This window comes from Serinus canaria, chromosome 20 (assembly GCF_022539315.1).
Source record: "Serinus canaria isolate serCan28SL12 chromosome 20, serCan2020, whole genome shotgun sequence".
Taxonomy (NCBI): Eukaryota; Metazoa; Chordata; class Aves; order Passeriformes; family Fringillidae; genus Serinus; species Serinus canaria.
Window position 1 is genome coordinate 10,070,916 of NC_066333.1, and position 24,047 is coordinate 10,094,962.

Here is a 24,047-nt window from a genome sequence, read left to right on the forward strand (position 1 = left end):
GGTAGTCTGACATTCTTGTCCTTCCCTCTGTCAAACAACACAACATTCATGGGAGATGAGGCAGAAAGCACCGTGCCTCTTGTTCCCAGCCAGGCACATCTACCTGGGGAAGCTGGAGTTCAGCAGCAGGGTTCAACCAGCTGAGCTCCTGTTGCATGGTTATCTGGAAGTTACAAGTTTCCCTTAGAAGAAGTTGCCTTTGTGCTAGAAGATTTGCAAATCACTGATGGCTTTCCCCATGCAGCTGTGTGCTGTAAACTTTGATGGAGCAGATTTCCTGGCAAAGCTTGTGTTTATATCTTGCTCTAGTTGTTGTGCCCTGCCTGAGAATCACTTTGCATCTTCTGCTTGGCATCCTGAGTCTTGCCAGTGGTTGTTTGTGTAACCCATGCAAGGACAAGCAAACAGCCAAACTGAGAATGCCACAATTTAATTTTTAGTTTCTCTTTCCCATTTCTCTCTCTGCCTGCTTTGATACAGAGCTCTCCCTCACACACACACACACCACTCAGCTGAGCTCTATTTATGGGTTCCTGCAAGTTCCCATCACTGTGGGTTGGAGCATGCTCTGTGCCCAAAATCCAGTTGGCATGCTGCTGTAGGCATCTCTTGGATCTAGTTAAATGTGCCTAATGCCAAGCTCCAATGGGAAGAGGAAAAGAATGGCTTTCTGGTATTTGCACATAGTTGCAAACTGTAAACACAGGCTCATGACTGCAAACAGAAATCTCTATTGCTGGTTTCATCGTGACTTCACTGTTGTTGTCCTGGCTGTTTGCTAAAGCTGTTCCTTAATCCTCTTCCAGGCTTTGGCAACGTCTGCATCCACCCAAACTTAGTGGGCACAAAGATTTTGGCTGGACTCCAGGAAGGGGTTTGATTATTTCTTTCTCTGCCAGTTGCTGTTTTCTGCCTTGGAGCGGGCTTGCTTCAAGTTTCTGCAAACAGGGCTGGAAATACAAGGGGGTCTTGGGGGGGATTGTGAGGACAAACCCCGTGTTCTTGTGAGCCTTGTAGGTGTGACCAGCACCAAGAACTCCACACAAGCACTGTGGCTGCAGATCTGTGCTGGTGTTAGCAGTGCTGTAGGGAATGTTAATCCTGCTGTGACCCTGCTGTGTGCTGCTGTTGGGTCAGCTCACCCGGCTGTGTCACGGTGGGGAAGGAAACCTGCTGACAAATCCCAACGTGCTGCACGGCTGGGATGCAGATTTTTAGAAGAATAAACCTGCTTGCATGTGTCAAGTTTGGCTTTGTTGGAATCTGCTAACGACCAGGCTTTAAAGGCAGCGCTGTCAAGGCTTGCAGGAGCCATGCAGAGGAATTCCAGAGAGGCAGAAAGTGCTGCCTGGAAGCTGGGGGCACTGGGGTTTGGTGCAGGGACCTCATACAAGGTGCAAGGGAGACTTTTCCTGTTGGAAATAAGTCATCTTGGTACATGTCAGGATCTGGAGCCTGACAATGATCCAGAGAGGGGCTTTCCAAACCCACTTGGCCCTGGAAATGGTGAACTGAGGAATCCCAGGAAAGACACCTCTGAGAACTGGGTTCAGAACCAGACACAAATAAGGTGTCACAGCTCAGCATCCATGTGCCCTTCCAAATCCAGTGGAGGGAGGATTTCAGTATATTCCTTTTGGGTGCTGGGGAGCTTGGGCTTCCTGAGGCTCATGTGAGTCATTCATCATTGGCACTTGGCCATTTAAAATGAAAAGCCTTTCAGGGGCTTTGGTGGCAGGCTGAGACCTCTCACGTTGTGCCAATTTTTAGCTAATTCGTCCTCTTCCATTTCCTTCCTCTCCTCACCCTTCCCATGCACGCAGGTTTGTGACAGGATATCCACTTCATCCCAGGGCATGGGGGGAAATACTTGCAGCATGGCCTGCTGCCAAGATTGTTTTGTTCTTCTTGTTGCTGAGAGAACAGCTCAAGGAAACCCTTGGAGCTGGAGCTGGCATGCAACTTAGAGTGGATTTCCTGCAGCTCTGGAAGTGAAGTGTATGACATGTGTTTTTGGGTTTTTGTTTTTTTTTTTTTTTTAATCCCATAAATGCAAGGAAAAAGAGGATTTGAGTAGGTTACAGACAGTCTGGGTCTGAAATCCTGTCTTTGATGGGAAATTGCTGTGTCACAGATGTACAAGTTGTGCCTTGTCAAGGTTGAAATCAATCTTTTTTTTTTTTTTTTTTTTTTTAGTTGAATTAAGAGCTGAGATGCAACAGGTCTGGGTTTTTTTGTTTTTTTTTTTTAGAATTCAGTTTGTGGTGAAGATGCTGGTTGACCATGCACCATTCAGTGTGTTGTAGCTGGAGGCTCTGCTTAGTGATTCCCAAGTGCTCCATGAAGGCATAAGTCATTTTTGTCACAAATTCAGAGCTGTATTGATAATGGCAAGAAAAGTAGTGGATTGAAGTGTCTGGAACTCAACTCCTTGCTGTGGCCAAAGCAATGATGTCCAGGGCCCTGGGGTGTTGTGTGGAGGGGTGAGACTGTGGTGGGCTGACACCTGGCCTTGCTCTGCCCACTGTGCCCTGTGGGACACAAGATTTGGCTCCTGTTTGTCACAGCAGATCAGGTGGCATTTATCTGTGTACATGCTGTGTTTTGGTGAGATCCTGACATCCCTGCCCTCCAGAAAATTGGGAATGTCACAGAGATGTTATTCACTGCTGGCCACAGAAGCAGCAGATGCTGTTTCAAGTCTCATCCAAAGCACAAAATCCTGTTTTTATCCTATGGAAGGGTATTGAGTGTTTCTTTTTTCAGCCTGTGATTTAACCAAGGGCTTCCTCAGCAAACTTAGCAAATCAGCAAGGCTTTGGCAGTACTGAAAATGGTCTTACTATAGCTCTTTTATAGTATTTTTTAAATTTTATTTTTAGTACTGCAGAGCCTGGGATGTCTGGATGGAGCAGGTCCCAGATCTGTACAGCTCCTAGCATGCTCTGGAGAGCCTGTCCTGACTGATGGAGCTGTGCTTGTAAAACTCTGGGTGTAAAAACCAGCCTGCGAGCTGTCTAAAGCACAGACAAGTATTCTTTTGTCTGGCTTCTCCCTTTTAATTCTAAACTGGCCCAGGAACTCCTCTAAGAATATTTAAATACCTTGTGCAGTGAACCTGTATTGATCTTACTTGCTGCAACTCAAACAACCCCACGGAACATACAGTTGGGAACCTTTGTTTGCTCTGGATGGTAGGAATGTCCTCTTGAAAATGTGCTGTGCTTTGGTAGAAATGAATGGAGGGTTTTTCCACCCCCTCTGCAGGTTTCTGAAGGCCAAAGTCTTGAAACGGCTTCGAAAGGCTGCTGAGGCTGCTGATAAGATACGCAGCACCAGGCTCGAGAGCCTGCTGTAGGAGCAGAAATGGCTGAGCTGTTTGCTTTCCCCTCAGCAGTGTGAAAAATTAGTGTGTCTTATTAAGGAGCCTGGGGATTTGTGTGCTCAGAGTAAGGGCTGTGCTGAGCTGCTACTCCTGGCTCGTGTTGTCCCTGAGGCTGGCAGCTTGGTTTGGAGGCACTGGGTAGGAGAGTGGAGCTCATTTAGACCCTGCAGAGCCCCAGTTGTTGCAGATTTGTTTTTAGGAGGCTCCCTCTGGCTCTGAGCTTGCTGCAGACATGGGATTGCTTCTTGATGGAACAAGCCCTGTGTTTGGAGATGTGATTTTTCTGTCCAGTTAATCCTTTGTTTTCTTCCCCCACCTTGTTGTTCATGTGTGTCATTGCTGGAAGCTCCCCAGCCCTGTTGGTAGCAGCTCTGTGCACCTGCTAGAAGGGTGTGCTGGGGGCTTTTGGTGGGGCTGTGCTCACACACCATCAGCCAGGTCAGGGGCTGGATGCTGCCCTACACTGTGTATTTTATACCAGGGCTGCTTTCTGCCTGAAATGGGTGAGTGCCCACCCTGAGCTGCTCTGGCATCCACGAGGCATCTGCAGAGTCCCTTCCACGAAGGCCAGTTGGGCATATTTCATCAGGATGTGGTGCCATGAGAACGGCAACATAGATATTGCTTAAAGTCTTGGTTTTTAACCTCTGAAGTCAGCCACACCTGTGCTGTGTCCCCACCCTGGACATGTGCCATCCCATGTGCCTGCCCTTCTTTCAGCAGTGGTCTTTATTTCAGTGGTGTGTGCTTACTCACCCAGACCTCTTATCTGCACTAAATCAGAGCTTTCCTAAGCCCTTGTGTTTTCTGTAGCACTCCCCTTATCTCTGTTCCTTCCCAGGGCTGGGCAGTGGGAGCAGGGAACCTGGAGGGGCTGTAAATGCCTCTTTGCCCTGCAGTGATGCTTTGGGGCTTAACAGCAACAGGCAAGGCTGAGAGCACCTGTAGGACAGCTGGGTTTTCTCAAATTGCTGGGCAGCTGGGGGTTCTGCAAGGTGATTTTATGTTTTAGGGTGTGAGGCAATGGGATTTGCAGTGTGTTGATGCAGTCCAGAATTGCAGTTTCTTGTGTGGTTTGCAGCTAACAGAGACTGCAAACTGTTTTGCAGGTTGCTGTCAGGTGTAGCTGTGCTCTTGTCGCTGCTGTCTGTCCCCTTTATTCACAGCCAGAATAAGGATATTGTGAAATCCTGTGGAATTTGCCATGCACAGCTCACCACACCCCTACCCCAGTCTGTAGGCAGAGGTGCAGCTTTGGGCCATGACAGCAGGCTGCACCTGCAGGTGCTGTTTTGGGGGAAACCTGTGCAATGTGAGGACACCTGGGTGAGGTATGAGTGCCTGCTGTGGTGCAAGCAGCTGTGGGGATGTGCATGTCCTTGGGATAATGTCTGGACAGTTGTACACTTACACTTTTGTGTTTATAAGGCATCTGACCTTTCTTTTGCTAAGGCTTTCAACAACTCAATTTACAGTCTTGGATGGGACCACCCAGGGCATGGTTTTGTGGCTGGGGAGAAGGAAAGGAGGGAACTCTTCAAAAGAGTGGAGGAGACAAAATGACTCCCATGGCCTGTATATTGATTTCCTGAGCTATGAGGCTCCCAGGCAGATGCCAGTGTGCTTTGCTGTGATCTTGGCAGAGTGTGACCCGTGTCCCTCAGCAGCAGGGAATGGAGGTGATCATGTTTCCCCAGGCAGATCGGATTGCTGGGGGCTGTGAGGGTGATGTGCCCTGTGCCTGGGAACAGGGCTGGGAGCCATCACAGGGCAGGCTTTGGCTGTGCCTGGCAGACACACATCTAGTGCAAAGACCCACCTCAGCAGCTCTGGAGACCAGTGCCAAACTGCATGGCTTGTGGCTATGCTGTTTGCATGAATGGCTTCGCCTCCCTGCCTTTGAAGATGATGATTCTCTTTTGAAAACAGGACATCAGGGATCTGTTCTCAAGACGTGTTGAAAGACACTATTTACAAATGTTCATCCTGGAAAATATTTATAAAGCTCCCCTTGGGAGCAGATCCTTACAGTACAGTGGCCTCCTGTGGACTGAAGTACAGCTGTCTGACTGCTCTTGAGCCAGACCTGCTCAGGTTGGTGTCCTGCTGAGATCCCACTTCTTCCCAACAGCCACTTACTGCAGACCCCATGGTGTTCATGTCACTGTTACACACAGGGCTGCATTCCATGCTAAATTACTTGAAGGGCTCTGCCTCCTAAAGAACTGGGAGTGTTTAAGGGTAGAATTATTTTATTGTTATTAATATTTGGCTGCTCTGAAGTTATTTTGGGACATTCACACCAATAAAAGATCAGAAAAAGCTTTGTGGTCATCTCCTAGTGATGTGATCTGCTACAACAATGCTACTGCCATCTGCAAAGTACCAGCCTCGTGTCCTTGGTTCTTGCTCCAAGGAGCAGCCCAGATCCCAGATTTCAGCAGCAGTGTGGGGTGCACTGTCCCTGCCAGAACCAGGGCAAATCCCAGAGCCTGATCAGGATGAACTCCCTGTGCCTGGGGTGCTGATGGCTGCACACATGTCCAGTGAGGACATGCACTGGGCGTTCCAGGCGTGCTGAGTTTGTAATCCCCTGTTCATGCTGTATCCATAACTAGTATGTGAGGTCCAGTCCTTTTTTTTTTTCTTGTGTTGAGGGATAGTGAATTGCCCCTGGTGATGTTATTTTCTGGGCAGGGAGTGGAGATGAGGATTTGGATTTCTGCAGTGGGGGGACTGATCAGTTATCATGTCCCTACGCTGCCAGGAAGGAGGAAACATGAGATGGCTGGGTTGTCTTTGGTGCTGGTGTAGGGAAGGCTTTGGGGTTTATTTCCCCACATCCCAGCGTCAGCAGAGAGTCCTGGTGCAGCTCAGCATTCCTGCCCTGCGTGCCTCAGTGTCCCCAGGGCTGGGACAGGATGTGAGTGTGTTCATGGTGCGGTGGCCCTGGCTCAGGTTGCTGAAAGGGAGGGGGGTGACAGGTGCATGGCTGGCACTGCAGCTCCCTGTGCTCTGCAAATAAAACCCCCCGGGTTTGGAACTGGGTCAGGAGCCTGACCTGGAACACACCGATGGACAGGCTCGAGGAGTTCTGGGCTGTGTCACTTCCTCCCGTCCCTGGCTGCTGCCTGAGCCAGAAATCCAGTGTGAGAAATGTGAGCAGGTGGGTCAGTGCTGCCCTGGCTGGGTGCTGACTGAGCAGCAGCAGCACTCCAGTGATGTGCTTTGCAGCTGGCCTCTTCTTCCTCTGTGTGCCAAGCCCTGTCTGAGCAGCGTGGCTGGGGGTGTGCTGAGAGCACCAGTCCTCAGCAGAGCGAGCTGTTGAAGCTGGGCTGGGCTTCTCTGTCAGCAGCAAGCTGCTTTGGGCAGCCCTGAGGCAGGTCAGGGGAGCGTGGGGCTTTACAGGGAGCAGAGTGAAGCTGCTGGGGCTGTCTGAGCCGCTGGGCTGGGGAGCAGAGTGCCCGCACGTGTGCGCAGCGTGCGCTGTGTTAATTGCTGTTTATTTGATGTGCTGTTTGTTCTGGCACAGCCCGGGCCCATGCTGGGGAGCAGCGTGAGCTATCCCTGCTTCTCAAAGAGAACTCTTGGATTTGCCAGCAGCATCTTTTCTCCCAGTGGCTGGTGTGTGGCAGCCAGGGATTGAGGAGGGGAGGGGAGTCTCTTTGCCTGTCCCCAAGGTAGGGGATGTGGCACCCTTCGTTTCTGGAAGTGCCTTTGGTGTTCAGCATAGCTGCAGCAAACCTGGGCAAAGGCTTCAGGCTTCATTTTCCCCACAGCTACAGGACACATGGGATGGGGCATCTGGAAAGGCTTTGGCTCTGGATTCTGCCTTCCCTTTTCCCTCTGCTGGGTGCTTTCTGCAGGCTCTGCTCCAAAGGCAGCCAGCCCACAGGGATATGGCCATGCTGGGGACAGTCAGCAGCCTGCCTGCTCCAGGGGGACTGCCTTGTGTCCCACCACACTGCCAGCTATCAATTTCCTGTTATTGGTTACAATAACACAGCTCCTGTTTAAAAACAACCCACATTAGCCCTCCCTCTGAAAGAATTTGAACCTGTCATGAAAGTTGGAGGAGAAACATTTTCCCAGACATCTCATCCAAAGCGGAGCATTTCTGTTCTCATCAGCTGTTTGTGCTTCTGGGAAGAGCCCTCAGTGTGTGCAGAGCAGGGCTGTGCTGAGCTGTGGGGGCAAGGAGCACTGGCTTGGGGAGTGCCCATCCAGCAGCACCTTCTGTGGCCTGGAGCAGAGGCAGATTTGGGCAGCCTGGCATCAGCTTTAGGTGGTGAACCAGCCATGGCACAGGGCTTCCCTGGCAGATAATGTTTAACCCTGCAGCATCATCAATGTCTGCCTCCAGACCTCAGTGCTCAGGATGTAATGATTAATGGTGTTAATATGCAAGGAGAGGAACAGGGACCCTGTCATCCTTTGGATGGGTTAGTGTGAGGCTCTGCTGGGCAGAGCAGTGTTTTGCTTGCAAGAACATGTGCCAGTTGGTATTCCCTGTGTTCATGCTGACACAGGCTGGAGGAGTTGGTCCCAGGGACACTTTGGGGCTGAGGGAGTGGAGGGACCTCGCTTGTCATCCCGAGGGGTTGGGAACTTGTCAGCATCACGCAGAATGTATCAGCTGCAGTAATGTGGGATGGAGATTTAAAAACTCCCTGATATTTCAGTGGATGATCAAAACCATACTGAAAATCTCTGCCAGTGTGAGTTGCTGCATTTCATTAAATAAAAACAGCATTTCTTCATCCTCTTGGAGTCAAGCTGACAGGGGCAGACAAAAACCATGCTGTTGATATCACACTCACAATATGATCTTATCAGCCCCTGCCTGTAAATTGTGACCAAGTTTGACTCTTTCCCTGGATTGATTTAGGAAGGTTCCTCTTCCCCAGAAATTAGCTTTCCAGATGCTTACTTTAAAGGGGAAAAAAAAAATAGTTAGGGATTTTCTTTGGCCACCTTTCCAGCTTCCAGCTGTTAAGTGCTGGAAATGTGTTCTTCATTATGTCCAAGAGAGAAATGTTTCTTTCTTCTATCAGGGAGGCAATAAATATTCCACAACATAATCTGCTGTGGACAAGTGAGTTAGTGTGGTTTGGTCTCTGGGCAGCAGAGATGGCTGCTGTGGGGATCCAGCAGCAGTGTGATGGACGGGGCAGGGATTCAGCTGTCCCCAGGCTGTGCACAGTCACTTTATTGGATTATGGTGCCTTGTTCTGCCTTCAGAACCAAGCCCCACAGCAGAAATCAGCAGCAATCCTTAGCAGCCCCTTTGCATTAACTTTCCAGCCCTGCCACTTACAGCTGCCTCCTACCATTCCTTTCTCCTCATCTGACCCCAAAGCAGTTGAGTTCTGGGCTGAGCCTGATGAGCCAGCAATGGGGCTATTTTGGATTAAGAGGAGGAGGGATGAATTCCTGTTCTGTGGATTACTCTGTCCTTGCCAATATTGGCTTGGTCCTAGCAAGGATGCTCCAGCTTGCTTCTAGTGGTCCTGGCCAGCATTGCCTGGGCACTTCCACAAAGTAGAGAATTGCAGGATATCATCCAGCACTCGTTCCAGCTCATCTTAGGTAGTTGAGTTGCCAAAGTTTGGCACTTACTTTCCTCTTTGGTCAAGAAGGTGCATAGGGTTAGAGGAGATAAATTTGGGCCTCTGCAGGAATTTGTCTCTAGTCCCTGCATCCAGCTTGGAGGTGCCAGGGGATGGTGATGCCAGGGAGAGCTGTGACAGTGCCCAGATGTGAGGGGATTTTCTAGGAAAAGATGGAGATGGGAGTTGTCATTGATGGTAACAGCAGCCTAAATCATGGAAGTGGTGTTGTAACCAGGGTGCATCCATCAAGGACTCCTGGGAGCAGAACAGCAGCAACTGATGCTGCAGATGATCATCTGAAGTGTGAAAGGAAAAAATATCAAAAATGCTGTGGGCTGATCAAAATTTGAAGGAGTAAGAGCCAGCATGAGTCCCAAAAGGGAAAGAGCTGAGCTGGACAATAGATCTGCAGTATTTCTTGGACAGGAAAGGCAGGAGCAGCCCAGTGGCTGGGGGAAGGAGGTTGATTCCCAGGGTTGGGAATTCTCCCGGGTCTCTGCTGTGATCCCTGTTCTGCCCCTGGGATGGGCAGCTCACAAGCAGCCCATGTGGCCTCTGGGGAGTGTAAGGAGGCACAGGTATCCAAATGGGAATGTTGGGCAAGTTACTCCTGTAACACAACTGTTGGTGTTGTACTTGCCATCTCTACAAAGCCCAACCTGGATTCTAAATCGCCTGCTGTGCTCTATCCTGCCTCTGTAACTTTAAAAATTATTCCATTCTTTTTGTTTCTCACATTTTCTGTGGCAACAGCTCAAAAGTAATGGGAAAGGCAAGATGGGACTTTTCAGATATTCTAGACCTTTATTCCCAATGTGGGAAATGCTTTGAAATATCTGCTTTGACCACAAAAAACTGCAGCATATTTTCACTTTGAAATAATGCTTAATAAGTTGGGGGTTTTTTAACTAATTAACATACCAGTAGAAGCAGGAGGGTATAAGCCAAGCATTAAGAAAAAACCCTTGAGGATAAAATGAGTTTGTGAGCAATTTGGTCTTGAACTCTGTGGGAATGGGACTAAATCTGTGAAGTCTTCCCGGATATCCCAACATCATTTGGAGCCCTAAAAATAACCCAAAATGTGAATAGCCTGGATGACCTCAAAGCTGCTTTTCAAGAGACTTCTGGTGTAGTCAGAGTAGGTGAACACCCTGCAGCACATGCAGGAACCCCTGATGAGTCAGCTGGGGGTTGCTAATTGGTTTGTGCTCCTCGTTAGCATCAGCCTTTGATGGATGGGGCTCCTGGGTTTGCTCCTTCAGTGAGCACTCAGTGGTGGGGCACAGTGGCCTCTGGAAATGTGCAGTGGGTCTAAAGGGCCCAGTTGAGCAGGTGCCAGGGAGGGCAGCTCCCAGCAGAGCCCAGCCCTCCCTGCTGCTGCCTGTGCTGGCCCAGAGCCCACCCCAGGGATTTATTGCTGGGTCCAGAGCTGACGCACAGGGCTGGGAGGAGAGGCAGGCTGTGCACAAAGGTGCTCACCAGGGAGCTCTGCTTTGAAACAGAGCAGCCAATTTCCTTTCACCACAGCCAAGCCTTATCTTGGGAGATTGTGCTGGTCTCCAGTCTCCTCTGGTGTCATAACTGTGCTCTTCCTGGGCAGATAGGTTTGTGCAAAAATCCCATAGCAGCAGCCTGGGATGTGATGTGGCTGTGACTCACAAGCCCTGGACTGTGTGGGAGGTGCTGGGACCAGGCAGTTTGGGGCTTTTTGGTTTGTTTTTGTCTTTCATCTTTTTGGTTTTTTTTTTTTTTAACTGGCAGATGAGAAGAGCTGTGGGACCTGTTGTCCTGGACGTTGTAGAGAGGCTCAGGTGTGTTCTGAGGCATCTCTTGGGTGCCTGACTGCTGTTCTGGGTCTGTGCAGATGTGTGGATCCTGCTGTGCTGTCAGGAGGGGGCTGCCCACCACCAGGGATGTGTCTTGCTGGTCTGACATGCGTGGGGATTTCTCATGCATGGATGTTGTCCAAGGAAAAGGTCTTCTCTGGGACACGTTCTCCTCAGCCAGGCAGAGAAGGTTGTTTTCTCCAGCTCCTGGGAAACCCTTCTCAGTGCACTCTCACAAACACAACTGCAGGAACCAACTGCTTACAGGCTTGCTGTCCAAAAAGTTTGCCCTGTGAGTTGTAGATAAGCTGCTTTGGTCCATCATACCCCAGAATGGACCATAGTTTATATTGCTGGCACAAACATACCTGAGATGTGTTTGCCTTTTTCCCTGCTCCTCTGGTCCCAGTGGATGCTGCCTAGCTTGATGTTACTGATGGGCTGCAAATAGGTTGGTCTGGGGAAGTTTTGTAGTTACCCTGTCCTCATCAGCCAGGAGAGATCATTTCTCCTCATCTCTTCATGCAAAACCCCCTCCTGCCTCTCCAAGTGTGCTGGGTAGCCTGGTTGATGAAGATTTTGGGCTGGTGTGTATATATATATTTATATAAAATTTTTTTTTAGCTCATTCATATTGTTCTGTGATGCTCTGTGTTCTTTTTGAAGCTGGGGCAGGAAGAGGCTGGAGATAAGACAACAATGAAAGGCTGGAGTAAGCCATGCCAGCAGAGATAATGTACTTCAGAGAATATGAGTGAATTGGCTGAGCAGAAAGTTCAAGGAAATTTGAACTTTTGGCTGCTCAGGATGATTACTTTTCCCACCAGCTGCTCTGCACAGCATTGGCTTGTGAGGTACCTGAGACAGCTTTTAGTTTAACTGGGACCACTGTTTGATACAAGTTCATTATGTTCAGAGCTGTATGACGTCATATCTGTTACTTCACTAATTTTTTTAAATATTGGTCCATTTAAAGGATTTTGCTGTTAATACCTGGCCTAAAGCAAAAGGTTTCTCATGTACCCTCCTCAGCTTTTCCTCCCCTGCATTCTTGTTCCATGAATCCATCTTGTGGTATCTGACACTTCTACAAGGAGGAGAAATTAATCACTGTGCATTCTGTCTTGATTTTGCACCCTCCCACCCCAGCTTGTTGGTGTTAGATCATTAGGGTTCTGCTAACCCTGTGGAGAGAGGTCTCCTTCCTGTCTGCATTGCATTTCTGTCTCTAAATGCCTGGGTTTGGGAGGTGTTGAAGGCAGAGTGATGATGGGGAGATACAGTGAGCTGCAGGAACTGGTTGCAGGGTTACACTGGCTCCGGGGGGTTTCAGACATGTTCAAACAAAAATCCTTTCTTGAAAGATGGTTTTGAAAATTGCTGAGTATTACAACTCTCAGGAACTCAGTTCTGAGGTTGAACCCAAACTGAGAGCCAGGCAGACTCCTTTCTTAATCTGCCAGTTTCCTTGCTTGGCTTGAAACGCCCATGGGGGTTCCATATTTGTGGGCTCCCCATCTTTATTGGGGTGTAATTTACCCACAGACAGGCTTTGATAAGTTCAGACACCAGCAGTACAGTGTAGGTGCCACATAATCTGCCACACAGATCTGCCTCATTACTCCCAAATCCCCAGCAGCCCACGCTGGTTCCATACAGAAACAAATGCACAAATCGATGTCCTGGCTCTGCCACTTTTTAATTGCAGAGCAGAAGAAGTGAAGTGATACAAAAGGTCAGACCAGATTTTTTAGTGAATAGCTGTTTGGAGGAAATTGCGGAATTTTGGCCCTTGCAGGCTGAAATTCCTGCTTGGTCGTGTGGGAGCTTCAGCTTGGGGGAGGCAAATCCATGGAGGCTTCACCCAGAGTTTTATTTATAAGGGCACGAGTGGCTTGTACCTTGCAGGCTGTGCTGTGGTGGGACTGGGAGGTGTGAGAAGAGCACTGTGCCTCCTTTCAGGGAGAAGGAGGAGAAGACCTGAGCACAGCAGAGGCTCTGAGCTGTGCTCTGTCACAGCTGTGCCCATACATCTGGCTCTGGAATGTGCCCTGGTTTCATGGCTTGGTTCCATCACACTCTCTGCCAGAGCCATGGATTCCTCCTATATGTTTTAAAAGCAAACAATCCGTGACTGTGGACACTGCTCCCTGTGTGTCAGCACGCAGGCAGCTGGGGGAACACTTAAACCAAATTAACCCAGAGCTGTTCAGTCATTCTCTGAGGAAACAGATGAGCAGCAGTGACTGATGAACTCTGGGTGAAATCCTCTCATGGTGGTGATGTCTTTGGCAGGTAGAGGAATGAACGTGGGGTTTTAATGGAATTCTTTTCCTTGTGCTCAAGGTCATCGTCTCTACCCTGTCAGACTGCACACTGATAAACAGGAGGTACCAGGCAGGGCTGTGGTTGCTAAAAGTATTACAGCTCTTGACTTGGAGCCTGTTCCTCTCTGTCCCAGCAGCAGATGCCCAGGGTATTACAGACAATACCCACAGCTGCTGGGACAGCTTGGCAGTAAGGAAGGGCCTGGGCTGGGCTCTCCTCCCAGCACCATGGCCAGGCACTGGGGAAGGGAAGAGGGATGGGTTTGTCTCCAAATCTGCACTTTCTCCCCAAGAACTAATGGATAGATCAGGTTTTTTAGCCACATGGGAAGAGGTTGTGGTAGTGCTATCCTCTCCTTCGTGTCTCCTGTCTGTTGTTTGAGTCTTCTTCACAAAGCACCCAGCTGATGTCCCTGAAACACAGGAGTGAGATTGTCCCCTGAGCAAAGGCAGCACTGGGATCAGCCACTCTTGAGGGTGTTGTCCATGTGAACACTGGAGGATGACCCAGATGGACTTAAAAGGTTCATTTCCAGATCAGTGCCATGCTGAGCTCAGTGTGAGGTACTGAGCCCTTCATCCTGGGCACAGGGGTTGCTCATCTCCTTCCAGGGCAGAGATGTGTTCCTGGTGTAGAATTTACCATGGCACAATGGGGCACTCCAAGGAGATTTGTTTATTTCCTTTCAAAGTCTGTCTGGCATGAAAAGCTGAGTCAGTTCTTTCCCATTAGTTACAAAAACCCCACTCCCCTGGTGTGTGGAGTGACAGCTCCCTGAAGAGACTCTGCTTCTCACAGTCTCAAATAACTGCAGTCAGATGACATCCCTCAAGTCAGCCTTTTTCTTAGCAATTTCAGACTTAGGCTGCAAACACACCAGTTAGTATTAACAAGCTGGAATTCCCCACTTTTTCTATTTATAGGAAGGCACTTTTTTTTTTCCTGTAAGTTCTGGGATTACGAGTTTCTGCTATGGTGTAGTTTTCATTTTGCTAAAATTAGTCTCAAATTCCTGTTAGTTTAAGGGAGGATCATTAAGGCCCCTCAAAAATCAGCCTTGAGAGCTATGTGGAGGTTTTTTCTCTCTCATGAAGTAGGTGGCTGGATTTATTTAGCTGTTAAATTCCTCTAGAATACCAAGTCTTCCTGGAACACCTGCTTATTGCTCAGCTGTCTGCCTGAAGCTGCTTGCAGGAGTTTTGGCTTTTTCATTTCTGCACGTTGCTCTTACAGTGAGGGCCATTAGGGCATTTTGTGTCTCTGTAGAAGAGGATTTTTTTTTCCTTTGAGTCACTTTTTTCCTTATCCTTCTCATGCAATACTATATTTTATTGGGAGGAAGACCCTGCTATGACCTGCCACTAATCCTGCCAGCTAATTATTAATTCACATATTTTCCCAGAACACCCCACTCCTAAAAAAAACCCCAACCAAACATTCCCAGAAGCTTCCTAGAAGCATTTAACCATCAAGGACAATTGACACCTCAAGGTAAATAGTCTGAAATCCTGAATGTAGTTACACGTCTTATCTCTGCAGCACCAGGAAGTTTTAAGGGCCTCTTTACAGCCACCTCTGTGCTGGGTTTCTGATGGTGTTTGCAGGAGGATTAAAGCAACTGGAGAGGGTGGAAATCCTGGTGGAGGCACCTGACCCTCTGCACATTCTCTGGGCTCAGTCAGCTCCTGGGCTGAGCTGGCCTTGCACACCAATGCTTGCACGCCTTACAAGGTGCCCAGGACAGGGGAGTCCAGGTAGCCATTCCCTGAGGGTGTGGTAGCTCATCTTTGGGCTAAAAGACAAATATTTAAGGCTTGTCTTTAATGGGTTACTTAACACTTTGCCCAGCAACCGAGGAAGTTGCCAAGTTCCATGTCAGTCAAGTGCAGGAATCTCCTCCTGGGCAGTGAGAGGCTGTGGTGGGCAAAGTCCTTCTCTGTCAGTGACTGAAGCCTCATCCCAAGGAATTCCAGCCATCCCCCTCTGGCCTGACCAGTTTTGCTCTTCTGTGATGCCTCTGGTTACTGGGGTGACCTTTGGGTGGCTGCTGGGCACACACCAAGGGCTGATCCCCACCTGGGGTTTAAGCACAGACTTGTGTTTGACCAGGTTGGTGTGTCAGCATCCCTGGATGCTGCACCTGTAGCTGTGTGGCATTTGCTGTCTGCAGCTCCAGCTGGGCAGGGATTTAACAGGATGTTCCTCTGTGCCTCTCCTTAGTGCCAGCTGGCTGAACCTGCTGCCAGTCAGGCTCTTGCTGCTGCCCTGTTGGAGGGCACTTCCAAAACCTGGCTATCCAGATCCTGAGCACTGTGCAGGCCACAAGGGATGGCACTGCTCTGCCCTGCCATGTGCCAAGTGCTGCAGATTTAGTCCCCCAAGGATCTTTGGCAGGAGGTGTGTGTGGCACTGGCAGGGGAAGGACAACTTGCACAGGAGGATGCTGTGAAGATAAAGCAGCGCTGTGTGTGAAATCGGTGGGCGAGCCAAATCCTTCTCAGAAGTGGTGTTTAAAGAAAAAAAATCCTTTGTGGAAAATGCTCCATCAGCTGTTCATCTAAGCCAAGCTGCTTAGGAAGGGAACAGGCACTGTTTAGAAAATAACATCTTAAAGTATTGGGTTGCTGCTGCTGCTTGTTATGGCACGGAGCAGGTTTCACGCTGGCTGGTAGCTCTGAATCTGTGGCTTCATGGAGAGTGTTTTCTTTGATCTCTCTCAATAAAACCCCAGAGTTTTGAGAGAAAAACTTGAAAAAAGGTTAGTGCAAAATGGATTCTCAATGGATTCTCTCTTCCCTGCCCTACCGAGGTGTTTAATAGCTGCCACTTTGCACCTCTGTCCTTCCCCCTTGGTGAAAGGGATGGCTGGTTGTTTCTAAAGCCTGGCTGTCAAAATCTTGAGATACCAGCATAGGGAACCTTCTCATTCAGAACCTTGTAATCCTCCATTAATAACTTGGAAAAACATAATTTTTAGGAGTGAGGATTTGAGACACAGACATACAAGAGCAAGCCAGGAGCTGCTGTGAGGAAAAGAGCAAAATGGGGGCAAAGCATATTTCAGTGCACACCCCTCTTTCAAACACAGACTTTTGTGCTTTTGTACTTGGGGTTTGTTTGCTCTCAGGCACTTGAGTATTTTATAGAAAAATGACTGGATAAAGAGCCGTGCCCACTTGGAGGGGAAGCACCTTTGTTTGCTGCCTGCAAGGGTTGAAGCAGTTCTTGTGTGATTGAAAATAAAAAGTAGGCACACACTAAACGTGAGAGATTTTATTAAAGGATTTTGATGGATGGGGTGAGGAGAAATAAATCTGCTGTAGGACTGCAGAAGCTCAGCAGGGGGACAGTCAAGTTGTTAATGAGTAAATTCACTGCTTCCATGAGAATAAATGATTACAGGCAAAGGATGCAAAAGGGGCAGATCACTGACCTAGAGAAATTCAAAGTGAGGCAGAAGCTCTCTGCCTTTCCGGGGCTTTTCCACCTCCTGCATGTTTGTTTGTGGGGATAAAAGGTGCACAAAAAGACACCTTATTAGCTGTAGCTGCTGCCAGTGCTGTGGTGCCAGTGCTGCTGAGTGTTTCCAAGGCTGATCAATGGCAGCAGAGCAGCCTGGGCTGTGGACAGAGGTGACCTGTGCTCTCTGAGAGCTGCTTTTCCCTGCCACTGTGGATTGATAACCCCATCCAGGCTCTGCCATCTCCACGTTTTCCAGGTGGGCTTGTGGCTGCAGGGATGGACCAGGCAGTGCCTGATGGGCTGGATGAGCTTGGGAGGGAGTAAAATCATTTGATTTTTGAAAGAGGGGAAAATTAAATTAACGCTTCCCCACACTTTCCATAGCAGTTCTTTTTATGCTTTTCCTGCCACTAGATTTTGCATGTGCTCCTAAACAGTGGGAGTTACTGCCTGTGCCCTGGCATGGCTCAGCAGGTCCTTCCCACCCTCCCAGGAAATGCCCAGCAGGGATGAGCAGTGCTGGAAATGCTCTGCACACACACCCTCCACAGGGGGCTGGAGCAGTGGTCAGGGAGAGATGAACTGCTTTGTTTTACGTGGTGCTATTTTCATAAGTCAATGCCAAAGGTAATAAATCTGTCCTGTGGAAAATTAGCGAGTGGTTTGCTGTGTAAATTCCTCCTGCAGGGTCTGGGAGCAGAGCTGGGTCTGCCTCCCAGCCAGCACAGCCTGCTCAGACCTTCTAATCCCACAACCAGAAAGAGCCCCTCTTGCTGCTGGTGAAAATGTAGTTGTCAATGTTTGAACAATGTGAGGATTTATTTTGGTTATTGAATGTTTCTGTGTGGCTTTGAGGTGCCTTTTAATATCAGTGAGACTTCCCCAGAACTGCCTCACCAAAGCAGCACAGGATACAAACCTCATCCAGCCTTTTTTTCTTCTTCCCACACGTACCTCCCAGAGCTGGAAAAGTGAAATCAGTGTCTCCAGGGAAGGAATAGAGAAGAAATGGGAGAGTTTTTCATCATGTGCTGCTTACACAGAAGGATGGATGAACAATGGACAGAGAAAGTGCTGCTCCAAAAGCAGCTGAGTTTCTCTTGACTCTCTGGAATCTGTTTTTACTCCTTAAGTCTTTGCACTGTCACACACTGGGCAGTAATCAGGATTATACTTTAATGGTATTTATTATATTTTAATGGTATTTTGGTGCTGGATCAAGCTGCCCACCATCTAAAGGCACAAATGGATGGAATGTGGGACACAGAGGAAATGCTCTCATCTCCATCTTCCCCCCCTGGCTCTGGCTCTTGCTCCATCCTTCCAGGCACTGGGGCAGCTGCAAGAGATTGTTACTAAGGAAACTTGCTTCAAAACCACTAACAGCAACACCAGCTCCATGCAGAGATGTTACTATTTTCAAAGAAATCTGGTTGCTAATTAAAGTAGTGTCAGAATTTCCTGGCTGGAAGGTCGTTTTATGGAATTCCAGAGGCTGGTCAAAGGTTGAGCTGTACCTGGCATGTTTTCAGAGGTAGGGAAAATAAGGGATCTGCGTGCCTGAAGACAAGTGTGAGCATCAGGGCTGGTGTTTCACCTCTTTTCTCCATGAAGAAGGGAAGAAAATGTCTGAAGTGGCTGAGAGCATATAGTGGTTTTTATTCATCTGACTGATAATAGGAGCTAAATAAAGACTTTGAAAAAAATCCAACCATTTCTCTTGCAATATTGGTTGGGCAGAACTGTACTAGAACTAAACATGGAATGAAAAGTCTGGCTTTTCTGCCAGCTCTATTTTTAGAGCTACTGCTCCATCTTTGCATCTGAGTTTTCTCAGCAGATGCACTGGAAACAGGCAATTTGCTGTTACTTTTTCTGGCCAGGCTGTGATAATCTGCAAGATAATGTTGGATGGAGGGGCAGGGGACTCACCAGACTGGACAAAAATCCCCCTGAATACCAGGACGTGGGTCTTGTTCCAGGTTTGGGGTCACTGTGGTCACAGACTCCTGAATATTTTCTGTGCTCCATTAGGAATGACCCTTCCATGCTGGAAGGGGAGTGGTTGTGCAGGGCTGGCTGGTTTATTTGTGTCCCAAGACTGTGGTCACAACTGGAATAAAATTCAGCAGCAGTAACAGCAGTGCTGGAAATGGATTTGGGTATGGAGAGAGGAACTGTGTTTAGCTTTGAGAGCAGATATCTGCCCTGTCTTTTGGCTGAGGTATTGCAGATGATCCAGACATATCCAGCAAGAACCCAGAGGTTCTTGTGCTTTGCTGTGGAAAGCAGGGATGGGAGATAAAAGCTGTGCCAGCCCTGGGCCTGGACATCTGACCCTGGCAGTGGGGCTGGGACTGGCCTTTCAGAGAGCTCCCAGCAGGCAGGGACACTGTTTTATCAACAATTTGTGTGTCTCCCATGACTCAAAATGCTCTGAAACCATCCCTACCTCCTTCTTCCAGCAGGAGAGGGCTCAGAGGGGCCCAGAGCCTGTGCCTGCCCAACCCTGCCCTGCCCTGTCCCACTTGTACCTGAGTTTGCAACCAGCAGCACTGGGTTTGTTCTGGCTGTTGTTTTCACTGGGTGAATCACTGAGCCCGAGGCTTGGTTTTATGTCAGATTTCACTGTTTGGGCAAAAGCTGCCCCAATTTGCCTGCCTGGTAATCCATGCTCTCCAGAGGGAGGGGACTTCTGAGAACCAGAAGCTGTGAGGAGTTGGACTCCAGCACATTTAATTAGGAACACTCTGTTCCAGCATAAAGCTGATGAACAAAGAGCAGGACCCCCTAAAAATTCTGTGGGATTTACTGGCAGTAAATTCATTATTGGCTTCACAAAAAGAAAGGCAGAAGAGAGGGATGTACCTCACATTTCTGAATTTGTGTTTGCTGTTCATTCAGAGCAGAGAACCCTCTGTGCCTGAGGCCAGAACATGTACAGGTATTTTTGAGCCACAGGGAGTTTTGTGCAGTTACAGGCAGTGCTTGATTCCAGCTGGAGCATTCATTTATTCCCTGTGGAATAAAGCTGGAGGGGGGTTTAGAGCAGAGGGAAGGTGTCACTTCACAGGCTGGTGTTCAGCCCTGTTCCCATGCCAAGAGGCAGATGTTGAGCTGTGAGAACTGGTCCTGCAGAGAAAGCAGCTGCCTGAGCTGAAGCCTCTTGGGCTTCCCTATCAAATAGCAGCTCTGCTGAGAGGGTAAGCTGGCAGAAAAAGCTGCTCCTCCAAAAAAGCCTAGCCTTGTCTGCCTTGACAGCACGTATGCTGCAGAGGGGAACTAGGGCAGCACTGAGGTCTGTTTTCCCTCACTTTTTGAAAAGGATGCCTGTTTCCCCCTTGGCTAGGCTTGAAAGTCTTTTGGCAGCAGAGAACTGAGTTGGGTGACTGCTTTGGTTTCTTTATTCTGGATGGCACCAGTCTTCAGCAGTGCAAACCCAGAGAGTGGTGACAAATCCCACCCTCCTGCCCATTCCCTGCTGGAGAACAGCCTCTGACCCCCTGTGCTTTATCCTCATGTGGATTTCCCAGCTGGATCTGGCTCACTCCTCCCCAAGCATCTCTCTCAAGCCTCCTTAGCCTAAACCCAGGTGTGTTTCCAGGTGCCACCAGCCTGCAGTGGGAACCACACCAATCCCCCTGGTTAGTGGGGGAGAGACTGCCCCAGAGCTAGAGGAACATTTGGGAGTCTCCTGAGGAGGTTTTGGCCTGAATGTCCTGCTGAGGGGGGAACTGAGCTGGTGCCAGTCCTCAGGGCTGCCCACATCCTCTTGCTCCATATCTGCTCACCAGCAGACCCCTGGTCTGACTGACCCCAGCAAGATCTGTGCTTTATAGATGGCTCGGTAGATTTAAATGCCTCTTTCTTGTTTCTTCTGTTCTTGCCCAATCTGTGGATTGTCAGGGCTGTTTTGGAGGCATGTTATTATTAATGAGTGTCCTCTGGCTTGGTGATGTGTGTGGCCAGGGCAGGGCTGGGGTGCTGGCTGCTGTTCTGGCTCCTGCATGGCTGAGATGGGCACAGAGCCGTCCTTCTCCTCCCCTTGCAGAAATGTCCCTCTGGATACTTGTCAGTCTTCAGGGGGGTGTATGCTCATACAGCCCCAGCTCTGCATGAGGAGGGACTCCTGGGCTATAAATCTCTGCTTTTCAAGCACTAAACTCCCTTTTGGGTTGTTTTTGACATTAGGAATTTCCTCTGATAAGAGAACTTTATTTGCCTTTAAATATCACTTTGTGACAGGATGATGGAGTGGGGATTCTTGGAGCGAGCCTGTGCCAGCCGGGGAAGGGAAATTCTGTTGGGGCTTTTGTTTCTCTCTAGCACTGACATTGGAGCTCTTGAAAGACTAGGTTTATTTTATACTTGGCAGGAGTGTGTGTGCACATGTCAGTGTCCAGACAAATGGGAGCAGCCCCGTGCTGGAGCTGTGCTGGAGCCAAGTGGGTCTCCTGCTCTCCCCTCCCTGTGGCACCTGGGCAAGAGGACCTGTGCTGGGGTTTTTCTGAAACAGGCTTCCAAACACAGGTTTTGTTGGTGAAGCAGGGCTGGTATGTGGAATGCCTTAAAAAAAACAAAAAGAAGGATTTTGTGGTAGTGTCTGCAAGGTGCAGTTGGATGTTCCCTGGCCAGTGTGTCGCCTGTTACCCCACACAGAGCCCAAAAGCCAAGTCCCCAGGGCAGCACTGTAGCTGGCTTGTAATGCAGCCTGCTCAGCCTAAGCCTGAGGTGTCTCCCAGCACAACCTGAGCACAGCCTGCAGCCACAAAGTCTGAGCTGTGTTTGCATTCAGGGGGAGCTGAGCTCCCTAATCTGCTCTGCAGCAGCCGTGTCGTATCACCATCCCTTTAGATACGGAGGATTTCGCTCCACAGGCTGCCTGGGAGCAGCAGGAGCTGCAAAGTGCCAGCTCATTTATTCCACTTGGATCCCAAGAAGTTCTCTCTGCTTTTCAGGATGCCTCCAGCAGCCAGCTAACTCTGTGTTCTTTCTTTCAGCTCTTCCACGTAGCGTATGTCCTGATCAAGTTTGCCAATTCCCCTCGTCCTGACCTCTGGGTGCTGGAGCGATCGACTGATTTTGGCCTCACCTATGAGCCCTGGCAGTATTTTGCCTGTGAGTATGACAGGGGGCTGCAGTTCAGTGCCAGGGAGTGAGGCTGTGCTGCAGATAACTCTGCAAATACAAGGTTGGGTTTGGAGCTGGTCCTGAGTCACTGCAGTCATGCAGCACGTGTCTTCTGTTTCATCTGCCCAGTTAGGCTGCAAGAGTTAAAGGTTAAATGCTCCTCAGGACAAGAGAATTATTTTACTCTCTGGTACTAAATGTACTTTTTTAAAAAATTGTCATGACATGTAGGGTGTGCCAAAGTTGGCACCAGTGTCTGCAGTTGGGTGTTGTTGCTCTAGGTCTGCAGGTGAGATTTCTTATCTCCTCCCTGCCCTCCTCTCTCAGTCTCGTCCCTGTACCATCCCAGGCTGTATTTCGGCTCCTCCAGAAGCCAAGCAGCAGCTCACTTCCAAGTGGCTGCTATCACAGAAAAGTCTGGATGCAGAAAACATCCCCTTGTGCTTATCAGTACCGGAGATTGGATCCAGCCTGTGCAGGGCAGGGAACTGCTGTCCTGCTGCTGTGCAAGGTGGGATCAGAGACAGCTGGCTGGAAGGGAGATCCAGCCTGTGCATTTGGCTTCCCAGTTCTCTGATTAAAACCTTAAGAAACAGCTGGTTCTACAAAACTCTTCTCCCAGAGGGTCTGTGGGGTAGCCGGATACGAGGAACTTGTTAACCACCAGCTCCTCCCAGAAGCAGCAGTGGTAATTGGGAGAAGATGTGAGTTAAGATCTACAGCCAGAGCTTAAAACCTGGCAAGAAAGGACTTGGGAGCACTCAGAGGCCTTGCCCTGGGCTGTCCCTAAAGGCTCATATTTCTGGCTTACCTGTCAGGCTGTGCTTTGAGTTTCTGGCCTCTCCTTGTGCAAGAAGGAGCTGCAGATGTATTACCCTGTGTTGCCTTAGCGTGGTAGCTGCTCTCTGGGGCGGATGTTTTTCTCTCTGCTGTGTGCTGGTGGGGAATTACTGCTGTCAAATTCCTGCTTTGCTTTTTTCTGTAATCTCTGACAATTTCTCTGCCAGCTCTGAAGCCTCTCTTGGGGCCCATTACAGTCGTGTTCCTGCATGGTCTGGAGCTCCTGCCCCACTGGTGTGTTCCTGTCTGTAGTGTCAGTGCTGCAACATCTGGAGTTCCCTTCCCTCCCAAAACATCAGGCCCTGTTACCCCTCCCCTGGAGAAGGGAGATGCAGTGACACAGCCCAGTGGAAAATTCCCATGGAAGTAAAGAGGTGGCTGCTCCAAAACCTGCCAGATTTGCAAGCCCAAGAAGTCCTCTGCAGAGGTTTATTTTTATCATAGGGAATTCAGTAGGTGGTCTAATAACACACTGCCAGGTCAGTACCAGGGTTAAAAGCCAGTGGCAGAAATGCAGAGCAGCCAGTGAGCCTTGCCAGGGGTGGCTCAGCACTGTCCCTCGAGCTGCCCATCACGGGAGGTGCCAGGGTGCTTTTGGGCACCTCGCCTCTCTCTCCTCCCACAGGGTGGGACTAAGTGAGCGAGTGTGCATGGGTGTGACCGAGTGTGCACGGGTGTGCCCGAGGGTGACTGAGTGCGCGTGAGTGTGCCCGAGTGTGAGTGGGTGTGTCCGAGTGTGACTGGGTGTGCCCGAGTGTGCATGAGTGTGACTATGTGTTCCCGAGTGTGCCCTAGTATGACTGGGTGTGCCTGAGTGTGAGTGGGTGTGCGTGAGTGTGCCCGGGTGTGAGTGGGTGTTCCCGAGTGTGAGCGGGTGTGCCTGAGTGTGTCTGGATGTGCCCAAGTGTGACTGGGTGTGCGTGAGTGTGCCTGAGTCTGACTAGGTGTTCCTGAGTGTGCCCTAGTGTGCCCGAGTGTGACTGGGTGTGCGTGAGTGTGCCTGAGTGTGACTAGGTGTTCCCGAGTGTGCCCTAGTGTGCCTGAGTGTGAGTGGGTGTGCCTGAGTGTGTCTGGGTGTGCGCGGGTGTGACTGCTGGGTGAGGCTCTGTCCCAGTCTGTTACCTTAAAGCACTGCTCGAGTTTGTGGCCGTTGGGTTGCTCTGGTTTAGCTCAGAATGCCCAGCTCCTGGCTCACATGCCTGTGCAGGTTTTGCAACAACTGGAGGAGTCCTTTGGGTTTCCTGAGTAGCTCCTTGGGCTGTGCATCCTGTCTGCATGCAGCCCTGGCAGTGCTCTGGAAATCAATCATCTCCAGCCAGTGGTGACAGGTTCCTTGCCTGGGGCTTTAAAAATAAATTGCCTTTAAAAAAGCACCTGGTGAAGCAAACCTTGGCGGCCAGAGACCTGATGTTAAATATTTCCACATCTTCCTGTGGATGCAACTGAGCTCTTGCTGTTGCC

At 49.5% G+C, this 24,047-nt stretch overlaps 1 protein-coding gene across 3 annotated transcripts in view; it reads left to right on the plus strand.

Annotated features, from left to right (window-relative positions):
* LAMA5 (laminin subunit alpha 5) overlaps positions 1-24,047 on the plus strand; it is an 85,286-nt gene that overhangs the window by 12,384 nt on the left and 48,855 nt on the right. For all 3 annotated transcript variants that reach the window (XM_030233299.2, XM_050982103.1, XM_050982104.1), the window contains exon 3: positions 21,617-21,734. In XM_030233299.2, the coding sequence (XP_030089159.2) occupies positions 21,617-21,734 (118 nt within the window). The remainder of the gene's footprint in view (positions 1-21,616; positions 21,735-24,047) is intronic.